Source organism: Fusarium phalaenopsidis (assembly GCF_050370095.1).
Source record: "Fusarium phalaenopsidis strain FUZ10S chromosome Unknown contig_32302, whole genome shotgun sequence".
NCBI classification, from domain to species: domain Eukaryota; kingdom Fungi; phylum Ascomycota; class Sordariomycetes; order Hypocreales; family Nectriaceae; genus Fusarium; species Fusarium phalaenopsidis.
Genome location: NW_028145405.1, coordinates 3,141,645 through 3,155,748, shown reverse-complemented (window position 1 = coordinate 3,155,748; position 14,104 = coordinate 3,141,645). Strand labels below are relative to the sequence as shown.

At 54.0% G+C, this 14,104-nt stretch overlaps 5 protein-coding genes across 5 annotated transcripts; 2 read left to right on the top strand and 3 right to left on the bottom strand.

Annotated features, from left to right (window-relative positions):
• Nucleotides 1-207: 207 nt before the first annotated feature.
• On the bottom strand, nt 208-1,575 carry LRP88_08338 (uncharacterized protein; the record flags this gene model as incomplete). The annotated part of the gene is made up of 1 exon (XM_083244846.1): nt 208-1,575. The coding sequence occupies one exon, from the start codon at nt 1,573-1,575 to the stop codon at nt 208-210; it is 1,368 nt and encodes a 455-aa protein (XP_083099340.1).
• Nucleotides 1,576-4,937: 3,362 nt separating this feature from the next.
• Nucleotides 4,938-5,610, bottom strand: LRP88_08337 (RNA recognition motif domain-containing protein; the record flags this gene model as incomplete). The annotated part of the gene is made up of 4 exons (XM_083244845.1): nt 4,938-5,160; nt 5,264-5,320; nt 5,377-5,400; nt 5,570-5,610. 4 exons carry the CDS (start codon nt 5,608-5,610, stop codon nt 4,938-4,940), a joined length of 345 nt encoding a protein of 114 aa, XP_083099339.1.
• A 1,484-nt stretch (nt 5,611-7,094) lies between these two features.
• On the top strand, nt 7,095-8,729 carry LRP88_08336 (uncharacterized protein; the record flags this gene model as incomplete). The annotated part of the gene is made up of 3 exons (XM_083244844.1): nt 7,095-7,498; nt 7,587-7,618; nt 7,774-8,729. The coding sequence occupies 3 exons, from the start codon at nt 7,095-7,097 to the stop codon at nt 8,727-8,729; spliced, it is 1,392 nt and encodes a 463-aa protein (XP_083099338.1).
• Nucleotides 8,730-9,634: 905 nt separating this feature from the next.
• LRP88_08335 (protein ERV29) lies at nt 9,635-10,701 on the top strand (the record flags this gene model as incomplete). Its single annotated transcript, XM_083244843.1, has 4 exons — nt 9,635-9,798; nt 9,849-9,961; nt 10,021-10,514; nt 10,564-10,701. The coding sequence occupies 4 exons, from the start codon at nt 9,635-9,637 to the stop codon at nt 10,699-10,701; spliced, it is 909 nt and encodes a 302-aa protein (XP_083099337.1).
• A 1,368-nt stretch (nt 10,702-12,069) lies between these two features.
• LRP88_08334 (major facilitator superfamily domain-containing protein) lies at nt 12,070-14,085 on the bottom strand (the record flags this gene model as incomplete). The annotated part of the gene is made up of 4 exons (XM_083244842.1): nt 12,070-12,076; nt 12,184-13,111; nt 13,171-13,787; nt 13,847-14,085. The coding sequence occupies 4 exons, from the start codon at nt 14,083-14,085 to the stop codon at nt 12,070-12,072; spliced, it is 1,791 nt and encodes a 596-aa protein (XP_083099336.1).
• Nucleotides 14,086-14,104: the final 19 nt, after the last annotated feature.

Below are 14,104 nucleotides of genomic sequence, written 5' to 3'. Positions count from 1 at the left end.
CGCTCAGCCAGTGGCACGCGTTTCCTCGATTTTCCTTCTTTGCTCCAAGACCAGTTCAGTTTTGATAAAGTCAGTATCGAATTGACAAAGGTATTTTTATATCCATTTCATAAGGAGAAAAGAACGTAGGTACACACGTGCTCTCCCCTCGGAGCGAGTTCCGTTGTTAATAAACCATCCCGTGAAGAACCAGCTTCCAGGTTGCCCTCACCTCACCCGCTTCGTCCTCCGCCCTCCCGTCTGGCGAACGGAGCGCTTCAGCCCTGACCCTGTGCTCGACGCCCTCAGTCTCCCCAGCATGGCACGATACCGCTCGACGTAGCCTGCCGGAGCGCCATACAACTCGATCCGCTCGAGGATGGCTTCGAGGTTATGCAGAAACTGGCTTGCTGCCTCGGGAATCAGGTTCAGCACGCTGAGGATAAAGTCTTGATCACGATCGCCCACGAGGCGCAGATACAGATTGCGGTCGACGCGCGGGGCACTCGCTTGGCCTTGGTCGCGGTTGTGGGCCACAACCGAGTCCAGGATGTGGACGAGGCTGCGGGCGGCAGACAGGGCCTCGCGCGCCGAGAGTGGGCTGTCGCGCGTGTAAATCTCGTGGCGCATGCGACGGACGCAGCCAAGGATGTGAGAGGCGGCCCAGGGGACGTCGCGAGGGGACTCGGGCCCTGCCGGCGACTGATCTGCATCCAGGTCCCGGAGTACACGGTCGATGCGCTGGGTAAGCTTGCGGAAGGGGTCATTAACGGGGTCCGTGGGGCGGGACGCCGAACGAAAGTAATGAAAGAAGTGGTGGTTGTCCAGGAGCATACGGAAGATGGTCTGCTCGAGGTCGTGCCGCTTGAGTAGCTTCTTGCCCAGTGATATTTGGTCAAAGATGTCTGGTCTGAACGACTCTGGGTCTTCGTCATAGACTGAGGAGAGAATCTCTCGAGCTTCTTGGGCTCGGTAGATATCAGGCTCATTGTTATACTCTGAATGCGGAGTAACTAATTGGCAGTGTAGCCCATCGGCAAGAACATCGAGATGGTAGTTTGCAATCTGCTGGAAGGGATCACCCATCTCCTCAGCGTAGCCGTCCTGGTTCATCTTCAAGGGCTTGGCCAAGTCATGATCGTACATGGTCTGCTTGACGATCTGGTCGAGCAGCCACAGGAGGTGCTCACAGGGCTGCCCGTCGTTCCGGCACGAGCAACTCAGGTTGGAGATGCCGTTCTCCGGGGCGCGGATCCGGATGGAGCGCGTGACGAGCTCCGTCATCTGGAAGGCATAGGTGTTGTTGATGCGACGACACTTTTGCAGTGCGATCCTTGGAGGCTCCTTGAAGGTATCGCGGACAGTCTCCTGGGTGGCTTCTGGGAGATGGTCGACGGTATAAGTGAGCTTGGTGGGCGAGCGGACTGCCGAGGGCTCGCCGTCGTCAAACTCTGAGCTGTCATCGTCAAAGTCGGAGCTATCCGAATCCAGCTCCGACCCGGAGGAGGAGGAGCTCGACTCATCATCTCTATAGGGCTGTTCTGACTCTGCAGAGAGGGACTGAGCCCTGGTGCGAGAGCGGGTTTCTGGGGGCATGCTCTCGAGTGACAGCCTGCTGAAGCGAGACACTGGGGCAGACATTGGCTATTGAGAAAGAGGAGGACGAGACTGCGAGCGAGAAAGGAAACGGGTCATGTCTGGGAGGATTCCGAAATGGCTTTATAGAGCAAATATCAGGCTTGGATACCTGGGTATACCTTAGGTAGAGAGACGGACGGTCAAAGTGTGCTAGTTAGTATACAATACATCCATAGTGGCCGAAGCTGCGACCATCGACGGTTGGTGATGAGCCTCGAGGCCGGGGACAAGGACGCATGATGGGGTCAAGTCATCGTGGGCCCCCAATACGGCAAGAGTTGATTACCCCCATCACAGTCCATCCATCCATCGCGAGATCGAGCAAGCTCCCCCTACCTGTCCAAGGTGCATAGGTAGGTATGGTATGGTTGTCTAGGCGGTCGAGCTCGTGCGGTGCGTGCGCGTGGCTGTGGAGGTTGAGAAGGGTGGTCCGGCTAGCGAGACCCATCCGGGCTTCTGGGTGTGTGTGCTGTGCGTGTGGTGCGCCATGACGATGGCCTAGCGGAGCCCTTCCAAGCTACTGTCAATACCGTACGGTACAAGGGCTGGCGAGGTGCGGACGAGTCCACAATAGGAAAACGGAAGGATTGGATCCTTCGGCAGATGATTGAGGGTGCATATAGTCTTTCCTGGATGAGGAAAGTCTGTCGATGTTCAGTGAAATTGAGGTGGATGCGTGCGTGCGTGCGTGCGTGCGATTGAAGACGTGTGCTGTTGGTTGTGAAAACTAGGTGTCTCCTTCCGAGGTGCAGGGTTGTGTGTGCCGCGAACTATCCGCACCTACAGTCCAACACACGCAGGAAGGAGCTACACAGCCTTTGCTCAACCCCATAACTTCTTCACCTCGCCACCACAGCCAGCACTCTGAAACAGCTCCATCATGGCCTCTATCGGCATCCATAGCTACAGTAGCTACATTTCTTCTTCTTCCTAGGCATTCCCAGCCGTCATGACAGGCAAGGTCGAGTTGGTTCACCGTTCAAAGCCCCCCCGCTAAGCCACGAGGCCGCACCCGACCGCCCTTCCACCCGCCGGCGCTTGCACCACCAGTCAGAGCCCTCCACGGCCGCCGCTTGCGACCGCGTCTGCGACCACCTTGCTCTCTCTGCGTCTGTCTATCGAGACTTTTTGCACAGCTGTATCTTCCACTTTCTCTTTCTCTCCTTCTCCTCTTCGTCTCTCTATCCACGGCCGCTGTCGATGCGGCCGAGCGTGCGCCAGGGCTTGGCTTTGGGTCACACGGCAAGGCGTTTTTCTCCCCCCTATACCGACTACCACCTAGGCAGGTATCTAGTTCCCCGATGCTTGTTTGTTGTAGACGGGACAAGAGAACAACGCCACGAAGACGTCTCTCGACGCCGGACGGAGCCGAGGCTGCAGTTGTCTGTCTGTCTGTTTGCTAGCAGGAGAAATGTACGGCATATCCATAAATCGTGACGTGGAAAGTTGTTTGAGCTGCCAGACCACAGCCCCCTTCCAACTCCGCTTGAAGGAATCCCGCCGCATGTCCATCTGGTCAAGTGACCAAGATTCCAGCGAGATTCTCCTGCTTCCAGTTGCTACTCCAAGGCATCTCTCTGAGCTTGTGCTTGAGCCTGAAGTCTTCGCCTGGAAGCGAGATGCTGTTATCAACCGAGCTGACATCCTGATGTCCACTCCTGAGTCCATGCCACATGCCAGCCCGCCCTTACCGAACTCAATCCCCGTCCTAGGGAGGAAAAAACCAGCTCGCGGAGCTGTATCCGTACATTTGCGGCATTTTGCCGTGTGACGACAATGGGGATCACTGCATTTGCAGCTCCGTGTTGGTGGCGGGCAAATTTCCGCATCATGACCAGGATAGGAACCAGACTGTCGGGTCCGGAATGGACTGGACTGTAGAAACCGGGCAGGGAGGAGGTCATGTCAGAATTTCTCAACAGATCAGCTGCTGTTGGGGGCGGGCAGGAGGATACAGTTCTTCTCCCTCATGCTGCTGCAATGCAGATAAACTGTTCGTCATCAGCCCTAGCTCGCCAAAGTGTATCTTCAAGTTGGTCGTGGTTGACGTGATCCATCCGTGTCTATCTCAACCCCTATTCCACACCGAAAAGTCCGGACACCTCCACCTCACACTCTGGCTGGCCCTACCCTCCCTTCCCTACCTGCAGGGGATTCGACATGCTGGATCGACCAACAAGACTGATGTTGGTGCCAAGGAACATGGCGATCGAGAGAAGCAGGCTTGAGGGGTATCCCCTTGGCTCTGCAGCAAAGCTGTCTAGAGGTGCATGGAGTTGTCTACTACAACGGTCTAGCTGCATCCCTACCTACCCAGAGCTAACCCTAGCTTGACAACTCCCGCCTTTTCTCGAACTCCAACGTTACAATTCAGAAATCAGTCCAGTTCAGAGTAAGATTAGTCTACGCCTGAACCGGAAGTAAGCTACGAGCAACACAACATCACGAGTGCCTGTCAAGTCACAAACTCCATTCTGCGAATCGAGTTCCATTATCCCTTATCAAACTGAACTCGTTTCTAATCCACATACGACATGCGTGCTTCCTTTTTCGTCTCACCCGTCAAAGTAACAGTGATATCGTACGATTCAAAGCCACCGAGAAAAATGGGCAAAGACAAGGCCAGTCAAGGTCACAATTCTGTACGGTCTGGAGCCCATCAAGCAGACTGTGACAAAGGGAAGGGGTGTTGGCTTCTCATGGCCATGGCTTCGAAAAGAAGATAAAAAAACAAACGAAACACCGCAACAAAAGCTATCCACAAGCAAAAACGACATCTGGCCTATCCCAGGCCAGATCCCCAAAGCAGTTTGTGACTGGTCATATCGCCACTTGCTGAATCAACCTTAATTTCCCCAGTGCACCATGTCCCAGAGCCGTAAAAGGAGAGGTGTTTGCGTGTCAGGCGAGTCCGAACCAAAAACCACCTAAAAGCTGATGTGTATGCTGAGCTCCCTGCCTGGAGCCCCCTCCAAACAAGTGGTACAATAAGAATTACATCATGCACAGGTTTGGAGTGCGGGTCGCAACCCATCGTCGAAGCGGACAACTCGCGAGGCTGCGTGACTCTTGGTGGTTGCTTTATTGGTCGGGGCCCTGCCTTTTCGGAGGATCGTCTTCGGATCCGGCGAAGGAGATTTGGTGGAAGACGAAGACCGGCCTGCAGACGAGGAAGTCGACTTCCTAGGCAGGCTATCTACAGACCGGTCGGATTGTCAATCGATACCGTGCTGTTTCTTGAGCTGAGCTAAAGACTCGCGGCGGGCTTCGAGGTCCTCTTTTGACCTGACCATCTTGTCGGGCTGATGGTATAGTACTGTTCACGTCGTCAGCGCAAAGTCCAAGTCCGAGGCTACATCCGAGGCAATGTCCGAGGGCGCAGCAGACGGACAAGCCGAAAGAAAGGGCGACGCACCAACGAGGTATCGGTTCTGGAAGTTGAAGCCGTTGAGCTTGTCGCAGGCTTGCTTCGCATCCATTACGTCCTCATAGACGACGAAGGCTGTGCCCTTGGTGTTGCTCGCGATACCCTGTCGAACCTGGCTGCAGAGACCGTCAGTATAGATGCATCGATTTGTGCGACTCGAGCCGACGTGAGAGCGCGTCGCCGGGGTCGCCGCTGTGGTTGCTTGGGGCCTGTGCATACCGAATTGGGCCAAATTTTCCGAAAAGGTCGAACAACTCCTCCGGAGTGACGTTGTAGCTAAATCGGCATCGATTAGTCGGGGGTCGGACACGTCGACATCGGTCGTATCATACCTCAAGTTCTTGACGAACAGAGCTCTAGAGAACAGTTAGCGACATCTGATACAGCATGCAGGTGTTCGTGGGGTCAGATCGGGGGTCGGGATGGGATGGATGATGAATGGATGGTGCGTCGGGCGTTGAATGTTGATTCGTGCTGGGTGTCGAGCGCGGGCGCGGGCGCGGGCGAGGCTGGCGACAAACATACCGATTGATTTCTGGGGCTAATTTACCGCCGCGACTACTCATCTCTTGGATGATGTTGATGATGTTGATACAGGTTCTGTAGGGAACGGGGAGAGCGCGGTGGGCGGAATACGGAGGAAGATGGAATTGCGAGCGGAGCGGAGGCGGCGAGGCGAGGCGAAAGACTGGCGACAGGATCGAGTCGGGGCGATGCGATAGCGCACGTGACCTGTAGATGTGGTCCGACCTTGCCGCGATACAGGGCTCTAATTGGCGGGCTAGTGCTAGGTTGAGCGTTTGGCGTGATTGAAAGCGGAGGATGCAGAGCAACGGGTGTCACTTGACTGACTGGGAAACACGTTTGCACACTGTACCGGAGCCTAGGTGCAGTACAGTAGGAGAAAAGAGATAAGAAGACGTGAATGAGAGATGGTTTGGATGACGTTGAAGGAGGCGGGTGAGGCTCTGGCGAGTTTTGGTTTATATGGTCATTTCAAGATGGGCAATTGCGCTCAAGGTCAGTCTTTCTTTTTCGCCTTCCACATCACTTTTTGTCGTACTGCATCACGCGACCTGTCCAGGTGTCGTGGTTGGAAGGAGCAGAGTACCGACGTGGTACATGAGGCTCACCGTGATTTTTGGTGGAGAGTGCAGGCAAGGCTATGTACCAGGTGAGTGAAGCCTGGCGCATGCACTCGTACCCGCAAAAGCCCAACACCACTGGAAAAGAGCGGCACTTCCATGCCGAGGACGCAGGCCCAGCAACAAGCATCAAAGCCTTCCAGCTCCTGGGTCAGGTTCAGTCCAGTCGCTGGCGGTCCCTGGCTTCAGTTGCTCCAGAGGGCGAGGTGCGCTGCAGGACCCCCTGTAGCCCAGTCGCCAGGACACGTGGAGGGCCTTCCTTCTCCATTCTTGCAGCCTTCTCGTCCGTTCTTTGCCCGAATCAACCAACGCCAACCCCAGCAGGTGATAGCATCTTCGCTCTCGACCGTAGGGCCGATTTTCTTTTGCTCAGGGCCCCATTTCCTCTTGTCTGACTCGACGTCAAGCACAGTGTTCCAGACTGTCCCATGTTGAGAGATACGCGAACGAGTAATGCGAGGTTATCTGCTGCCTACCGTGCCTTACCGAGGCTGTGTGGTTAGTTTGAAAGCAACAATAAACGTCTTCTGTTGTCATTGTTGTTTTAGATGTTGGCTGAAACGTTCCGAGTTGTGAATATCTAGTCAATTTACAAGATGTGCATCCAACTAAACGCTGAAAACTCAACCTCGCAAACACACCGTGAATGATTCCATAACTTCAGGCATCCACCAAACTCTGCCGATAACTTTGTGATGAACTTGAACCCTTTGTTCATAACCATAACCTTGTCTCCCTCATTTGAACCCTTTTCCCTTGCTCAACCCCATCAACTGTTTGCCATCGGCCAGATACATTCTTGAGAACCGGTTTTCATCGGGATCACCATGCAAGCTTCCACCCTGTTCCCGCACACTTGACTTTGTTGCCCGCGTCCTCATTCACTTTCAAAGGGACTGATCGACATGTCCGACCCCGCCCAGTCACGCTTCGGTCACGACGTCCTGCGCACGTTTGACGCATGGCGAGATGCCCGGGATTTCCTCGCCGACGTCATCGAATCCAGTCGGGCATCAAGCGAGACCGAGGAGCTTCTCCAGCATAGCCTGGTCGCAGATTCAGAGGACTGGCACTATCTGATTGACTGCGCCGAATCACTCCAGAGGCTGCGCGGCTACGACCAGCAAAGTCTAGATGGCCAAGATGTTACTGCCTACGTCTGGAGGATATGGAATGGGTTGGAACCACCAACCTCGGAGCCATGGGAAGCTACCGATCGGCTTATTGCTCGGGCAAAGGAGCTGGAGCGCGACCCCGAAATCCGGCCACCGTCCTCAGCCGGGCTTCTCGACAATCAGCGGCAACGGCGGTGCGACTCGGAAGTCGGGTTGCCCTATTCTCAGCCGCCGGAGAGCGCGAAGCGCCATCTCACTACATCACACTACTGGTCCGACCAGCCCCAAGACCAACGCCCACAAGAAAGCCACAGGTGGAGCATCCCGACTCAATTGCCTCTATTGAATCTTGCCCAAGGCTGTGTGTCTGTGGCATCACCAGTAACTGAGGAGAATGGCAACCTCAACTACGTCTCAAACCAGCTATATCTCCAGTCTCAAATCAATGATCCCAATGGGCTGGTTCGAGAGCAGTGCTCTGATCAAATAACGGCCCCTGAAAATTGGACCGGCCTGTTAGAAGATCAAAGTCTGGATGTGAAACATGTCAGTTCAACATCTCCATACTTTACACCACCAATTTCGGCACCAGAACAGAAGCCTCAAGCCAAAAAGCGACCACCTCGTGGCACAATATCTGCAGTGCCATTCGCGCCTCTCACCTCGCAAACGTTTGGCCTTATTCAAGAAGTGTTTGCACACGAACCGTTCTGGCTGCTGATTGCGGTAACTTTTTTAATTCGAACAAAGGGTCTTCATGCAATTCCCGTGTTTTACAAGTTCAAGGAGCGTTTCCCCACCCCGATGGCGGTTGTCGACCCAGCGAATACGGATGAGCTTGTCGGCATGATACGCCATCTTGGGCTCTCAGTTCACCGAGTGGCTTTGATGCAAAAGTATGCTCAAGGTTTCCTGCACAATCCGCCGAGAGCTGGCAAGACATACAAGGTGAAAAATTACGACCGAAGGGACTTTGACCCGTCGGCGAAAGTATTCCAAGAGTTAAACAGCAACCCTTCAACACCTTCGGAGGAAGACCCAGATGAGCATGACCTTGAAGCATGGGAGATTGGACATCTCACCAAAGGCAAATATGCCATCGATAGCTGGCGGATATTTTGCCGTGATAAGCTGCTCGGCCGAGCCACGGACTGGAACGGGGGTGGGCGAGAGCCAGAGTTTCAGCCCGAGTGGATGAGGGTCCGGCCAGACGACAAGGAGCTCAGGGCATATCTAAGATGGATGTGGATGAAGGAGGGCTGGGAGTGGGATCCCGTCTCAGGTGAACGCACCGTCTTGCGGGAGGAGATGCAGCGGGCAGTAAACGAGGGAAGAGTAGAGTACGATGACACGGGCGGATTGAGGATCTTGGACGAGCCGAGAGCGGGTTGGATGGACTCTGATGTCTTGAATGCTGGGCTGTAGGAACATGTGTGTGTATCTTGGACTGACTAAGCTGACTGGAGGTTTGGTGTTAGTGTGTACTCTGTAGGATGAGCAGCTGAGTCTCTGTCGTAGCACAGCCCCAAGATGATCTATTCGGCCTTCTGAATTACAAACGATCTTCAGAACCTTGATACGGATACTTCAATGGTGCAGATTCGGAAGGTCAAGGTCCGAGGGTTACAGCAAGACGCAGAACAGAGGCTGTGCGCCACTTAGAGAGCAGCCATTGTAGAGCTTCCATTCTTGGGGCTTCTTAGCTGCCGACCCCGGTGGCTGGGGTCCCGTATTTACGTGCGATGGAGGCCCGGTAGTGCTTGTACCTCTCTGCTGGACGGTACCTGGCCTGCCCCGGTATCATGCCTTGCAGGACAGGTCCCTCTTGATTCAGGAGTACCAACCAGAGACCACTCAAGGGAGCTAAAAAGTGGGCACGTCTACCTCGCATCATCACGGGATCTCGAAAGGACACCGTTGTTACAATTAAGTAACCCTCCTTCTCTGAGGTCATCGGCTCCAATTGAACCGCAAAGGACAACTCACCTTGACGCCTCGTTCGTCTTGCTTGTCTCTCCTTGCCCTTGCACGCACGCTCTCTTTTTTTCCTAATCTTCGTTTGTAAAGCTTCTCACGCCGTTTAGTCCACCTCCTCTCATTGTTGTTCTCTTCACCCCCCGCGGCCGATCCCACCTTTTTGGCCAAGCTCTCAGGACAAGATCTCGAGCTTGCTTGGTCCTCTCCTTCAACCTTCTTCGGCTTGCTTCCTCATACAAGCTCAAGACTCACTCGACGACAACGACGACATCATAAGCTGCCGCCCGTCGTGACTCGTCAGCAGGCCTGCACGCGACCAGAGAGAGCAACAACTCGTCTACGATTCTACAACCATGTCCCAGCGATTCAACTCTGGCTACGGCCTTGGTGGCCCCGCGCCCTATGGCGCCGCCCAGAGTGTCGATACTCAGCAGAGCGAGGGCGCTCTCGAGCAGATCCGGCTCTATACCAGCAAGATTGAGGACGCTCTCGACAACTTGAGCGAGCCCGTGAAGCCGTGAGTCGAGTCTGTTAGGAGGAAAGCTTCAGAGAGCTAACTTTGAACAGCTATCTCCCTGCAATTGGTCGCTTCCTGATCGTCGTCACCTTCTTTGAGGATGCCCTCCGTATCATCACTCAATGGTCCGACCAGCTTCTCTACCTGCGGGATTACAGACACAGTAAGACGCCAGCCGCCTACCAGCTAGAGCCGAGTTGAAAGTTCTCACACTTGAAACAGTCCCGTCCGGAATCACGCACCTCTTCCTTCTCGCCAACATTCTCGCCATGTTCTCGTGCTCCATTCTCGTCATCATCCGAAAGCACTCCGACTACGCCGTCGCCGGCCTCATGGGCGTCGTCGTGACCCAGGCCCTCGGCTACGGCCTCATCTTCGACCTCAACTTTTTCCTTCGAAACCTGTCCGTCATTGGTGGCCTCGTCATGGTCCTGTCCGACTCGTGGGTCCGAAAGACCAAGGCCTTTGCCGGTCTCCCCCAGATCGACGAGAAGGACCGCAAGATGTACTTCCAGCTGGCTGGCCGCGTCCTGCTCATCTTCCTCTTCGTTGGCTTTGTTTTCAGCGGCCAATGGTCTCTGTGGCGTGTTCTCGTCTCCATCCTGGGTGGTGTCGCCTGCGTCATGGTCGTCGTTGGATTCAAGGCCAAGTACAGCGCCACTCTTCTGGTTGTCATTCTGAGCATCTTTAACCTCCTGGTTAACAACTTCTGGACTGTAAGTTTGGGTGCTTTGATCCCACGGTTGCAGCGGCTAACAATTATAGCTTCACGAGCACCACCCTCACAAGGACTTTGCCAAGTACGACTTCTTCCAGATCCTGTCCATTGTCGGCGGACTCCTGCTTCTGGTCAACAGCGGCCCCGGCCAGTTCAGCATCGACGAGAAGAAGAAGGTCTACTAAGCCCAGACGGGCGAGCTAGGCCCAGCAAAGAAAGGGCGCCGAGGTGTCCGGCGTTGACAGGGCATTTTCTATTTACATTGGGAACGGTCTGAAAAGTTGCACTCAGTGGTTGACGCCAAGTTGCGAGAGATGGAGGAGCATCGGGTCGATACGATATTGCAAGTGATTCTAGAAGCTGCTTCTATAGCAAACCAGATGGAATGAATACATGGACGATTTACTATGCCTTGTAGATGTGTTACGTAAAGATGCCAGGAAACAGCCTGGTTCTAGGGTAGATGGACGTGGTACCTATGAAAGCGACTACTATTCCATAAACGAAGGGAATACCATATGATTTAAAACTCTTATGCGGGAATGAGCTCAGTATAAATAAACGAATTGGGTGTTAAATGGAATCGCCAAGAACATGCGTTGTGGCCCTGGAGTGTTTTTGCATTATAGTTGCTGCTCGATCATGGAGAGTTCCACTTGCTCGCTCATGAGATAAGTTGCGAACGAGCAAGGTAAACAAAGAGGTAAACAACATTCTGCCCTAAAGGAAATAATAACTTGTATCAAAGGCTCACCAGGTTGTTTTCTTATAAAATAGGAAACCGGCGGTCGCTATCAAACCAACTTATCATCTACCTTAATATCAACCTGCACGACATCTGGCGTCTCAACCACCAACCGGAGCCTCGCATAACCACGTAAACAAACACAAGCCACTGTAGTCTTTCGGACCAAACTACCCTACGACGATCGAAAATACAAGGCCTCGGACTCGTAAATGGAGCACGGATACCGGAATCATGGATAGCGGGCCAACGTGATGGCAGATGCTAGGGAGCCTTGACCGATAACGAGACTCACCATGAGCCACGCCAATTGTAGTGAAGTGTTCCAGACTAAACGAATATGCCAAGACATGTTGGCTTTCGCCTATAGACCTTGCATATGAGCTATCATGATCCTCCGGGAGATGCGCTCACAGGGCTGAGGGTCACGCGATCAGTAATTCGTGGCACAGCAACTACCAGTCATGTCATGATGTATAAAAGAAGAGTGATTCCTACCTATTCCAACGGCTCTCTGAAGATGGTTTCTTTTCTGGTAGAAAAGTGACAAGTGGCGAGTGGCATGATTGGACGGCAAGTTGTCGCGGGAGGCCAACAGACGAATAAATTCTACAATACATCCAATGAATGGCACCTGATTGGATAAAGCATAATTCATGTCGATATGGACTCAAGAGTGTTTGTTGGTATTAATTCACCATGCCAAGATGGGAGCTGAGAGAAGATTACACAGATACAGGATCTGACAACTAAGCAAGAAAGATGTTTATTGGGTTGGATATTGCCCGACAAACTCAACCTTGCCAGATTAGATACTAAACAATCTAGCAGTAGTCCATACTATGGATATTACATGTGGTATTGCGCCAGACAGGCTGGCCAAGTAAAAACCCCGGGACGCTCGCTACCCAAAACAGCTTACATGACGGTACCCTTGGTCTGAGTAAGCTTCTTGACGTTGATGTTCCTGAGCATGAAGACCCAGATAGCGGACAGGGTCATGATGACGAGGCCGGCAGTCAGCATTCGTGTCTGGGCATAGCCGTAAGACTTCTGGATGGCGAGTCTCGTAGGGCTGTTGACGGGGTAGGACAGCTGAGTCGGGAGCATACTGTAGATCATGGTGATGTTGGCCATGGCCTCCTCGGGCAGGTTGCGCTGGAGTGCGGGAAGGAAGGTGTTGGTCCAGATAGCACCCGAGATGGCACCGCCGATGGCGCCACCGATGCCACCCGAGACGTACAGAGTGGCCAGAGCAGCGGCAATGTACTCTTGCTCAACGGCAGCAAGGACGGCCAGCTGCATGTTGAGGATGAAGATGGAGCCGGCGATAGAGATGAAGATCTCACACATAACAATGTAGCCGATGTACTGGTTAGGCTGGCGGAAGTGGATCATGAGGCCCTGGGCGAAGAGGTACAGAGGGATGGCAGGGTAGAAGAGCCACTTGAAGTAGCCAGTGCGGCGGATAGCGTAACCAACGATGAAGAGGAGGACACCCGAGACGATCTGGAAGGTCGAGTTGACATATCCAGCCTCGGCAGGCTTGAGGTTGGCAACGACCTGCAGGAACGAGGTGAAGTAGAGGTTCCAGCAGTAGTACGAGGCCTGGTAGGTCATGTCGATGAGGCACGCGCCGATGACAGTGCGGTCGGTGAGGAACTTGCCCTGGAGGAAGGGAACGGGGGCCCAGTAGTACTCCCAGAGACCGAACAGGACGAGGACGATGAAGCCGACGATGATCATGGCGATGATGTAGTCGGACTTCCAGCCGTTAGGAGCGTGGCTAGCGAGCGTGAATGGCAGAAGGAAGACGGTCAAGCCGCCACCAAAGAGGAAGACGCCGACGACTGTCAGTCTTGTTAGCACGAGAGTATTGAATATGGCCAAGGCCGGGACTGTCACTCACTATCAAACTCGCGGAGAAAGTACAAAATCTTCTGGGGAATGGTGCGGCCGCTCTTCTGGTGGGTAACGATACCCTGCTTGACGGCCTTGCGGAGGTTGATCTTGAGAACCAAGTACAGGGGGAAGGTGACGACAGGCAGGATGATGGCAAAGCAGCCAAAACCCCAGCGCCAGTTCTTGACGTTGAGCAGGAAGGCCTCAGCAGCCTTGGATCCGGCAAAGGCAGTGATCATGTAAGGGGACGAGGTGAAGGCAAAAGTCAGACCTCGATTGCGGAGGTTGGAGGCATCAGCAGCCAGAACACCGACAGTGTAGATCATGCCTCCGAAGCCGACGGAGTAAAAGACCTGGGCAGCGCAGAAGGTGGCCAGGTTGTGCGAGGCAGCAGTCAGGATGAGGCCGATGGTGGCAAAGACAACCATGAGGAGGAAACCCTCAGCGCGACCCCAGACATTGAGCACCTTGGCCATGGGGATGTAGACGGCAGAGGTCATGGAATCAGCGACAATAGCGACAACAGTCAGGAGGGAGTGAGAAGCCCATTCGCTGGTGGCATAGGGCAGCATGACAGCGAAGATGGAAATACGGAAGCCCTGGACCAGGAAGAGGAGCCAGATGCTGGCAACAAGCTTAGCATAGTGTTTCTCATGTGTTCAAGGTGGTTAAGGGAAGCATACAGACAGAGAAGGGCAGCGAGGGAGCCCTTGCCCCAGACCAAGGTGATGGCCTGGATGTCTTGGACACCATGGGAAGCATTCTGATCGGGAGCGCTTTGGTCGATGGCATCGTTAATGTCTTGGTTGACATCGGCCTTCTCGTCGGCGTTGATACCGGCCTCAGTGACAGGAGTCTCTGTGGCCTCTGGGCGAGCCTCCTTGGGGCCGACGCCGGCCTTGATCTTGTCGAGGATTGACATTTTCGTCTTGAGCAGAAGA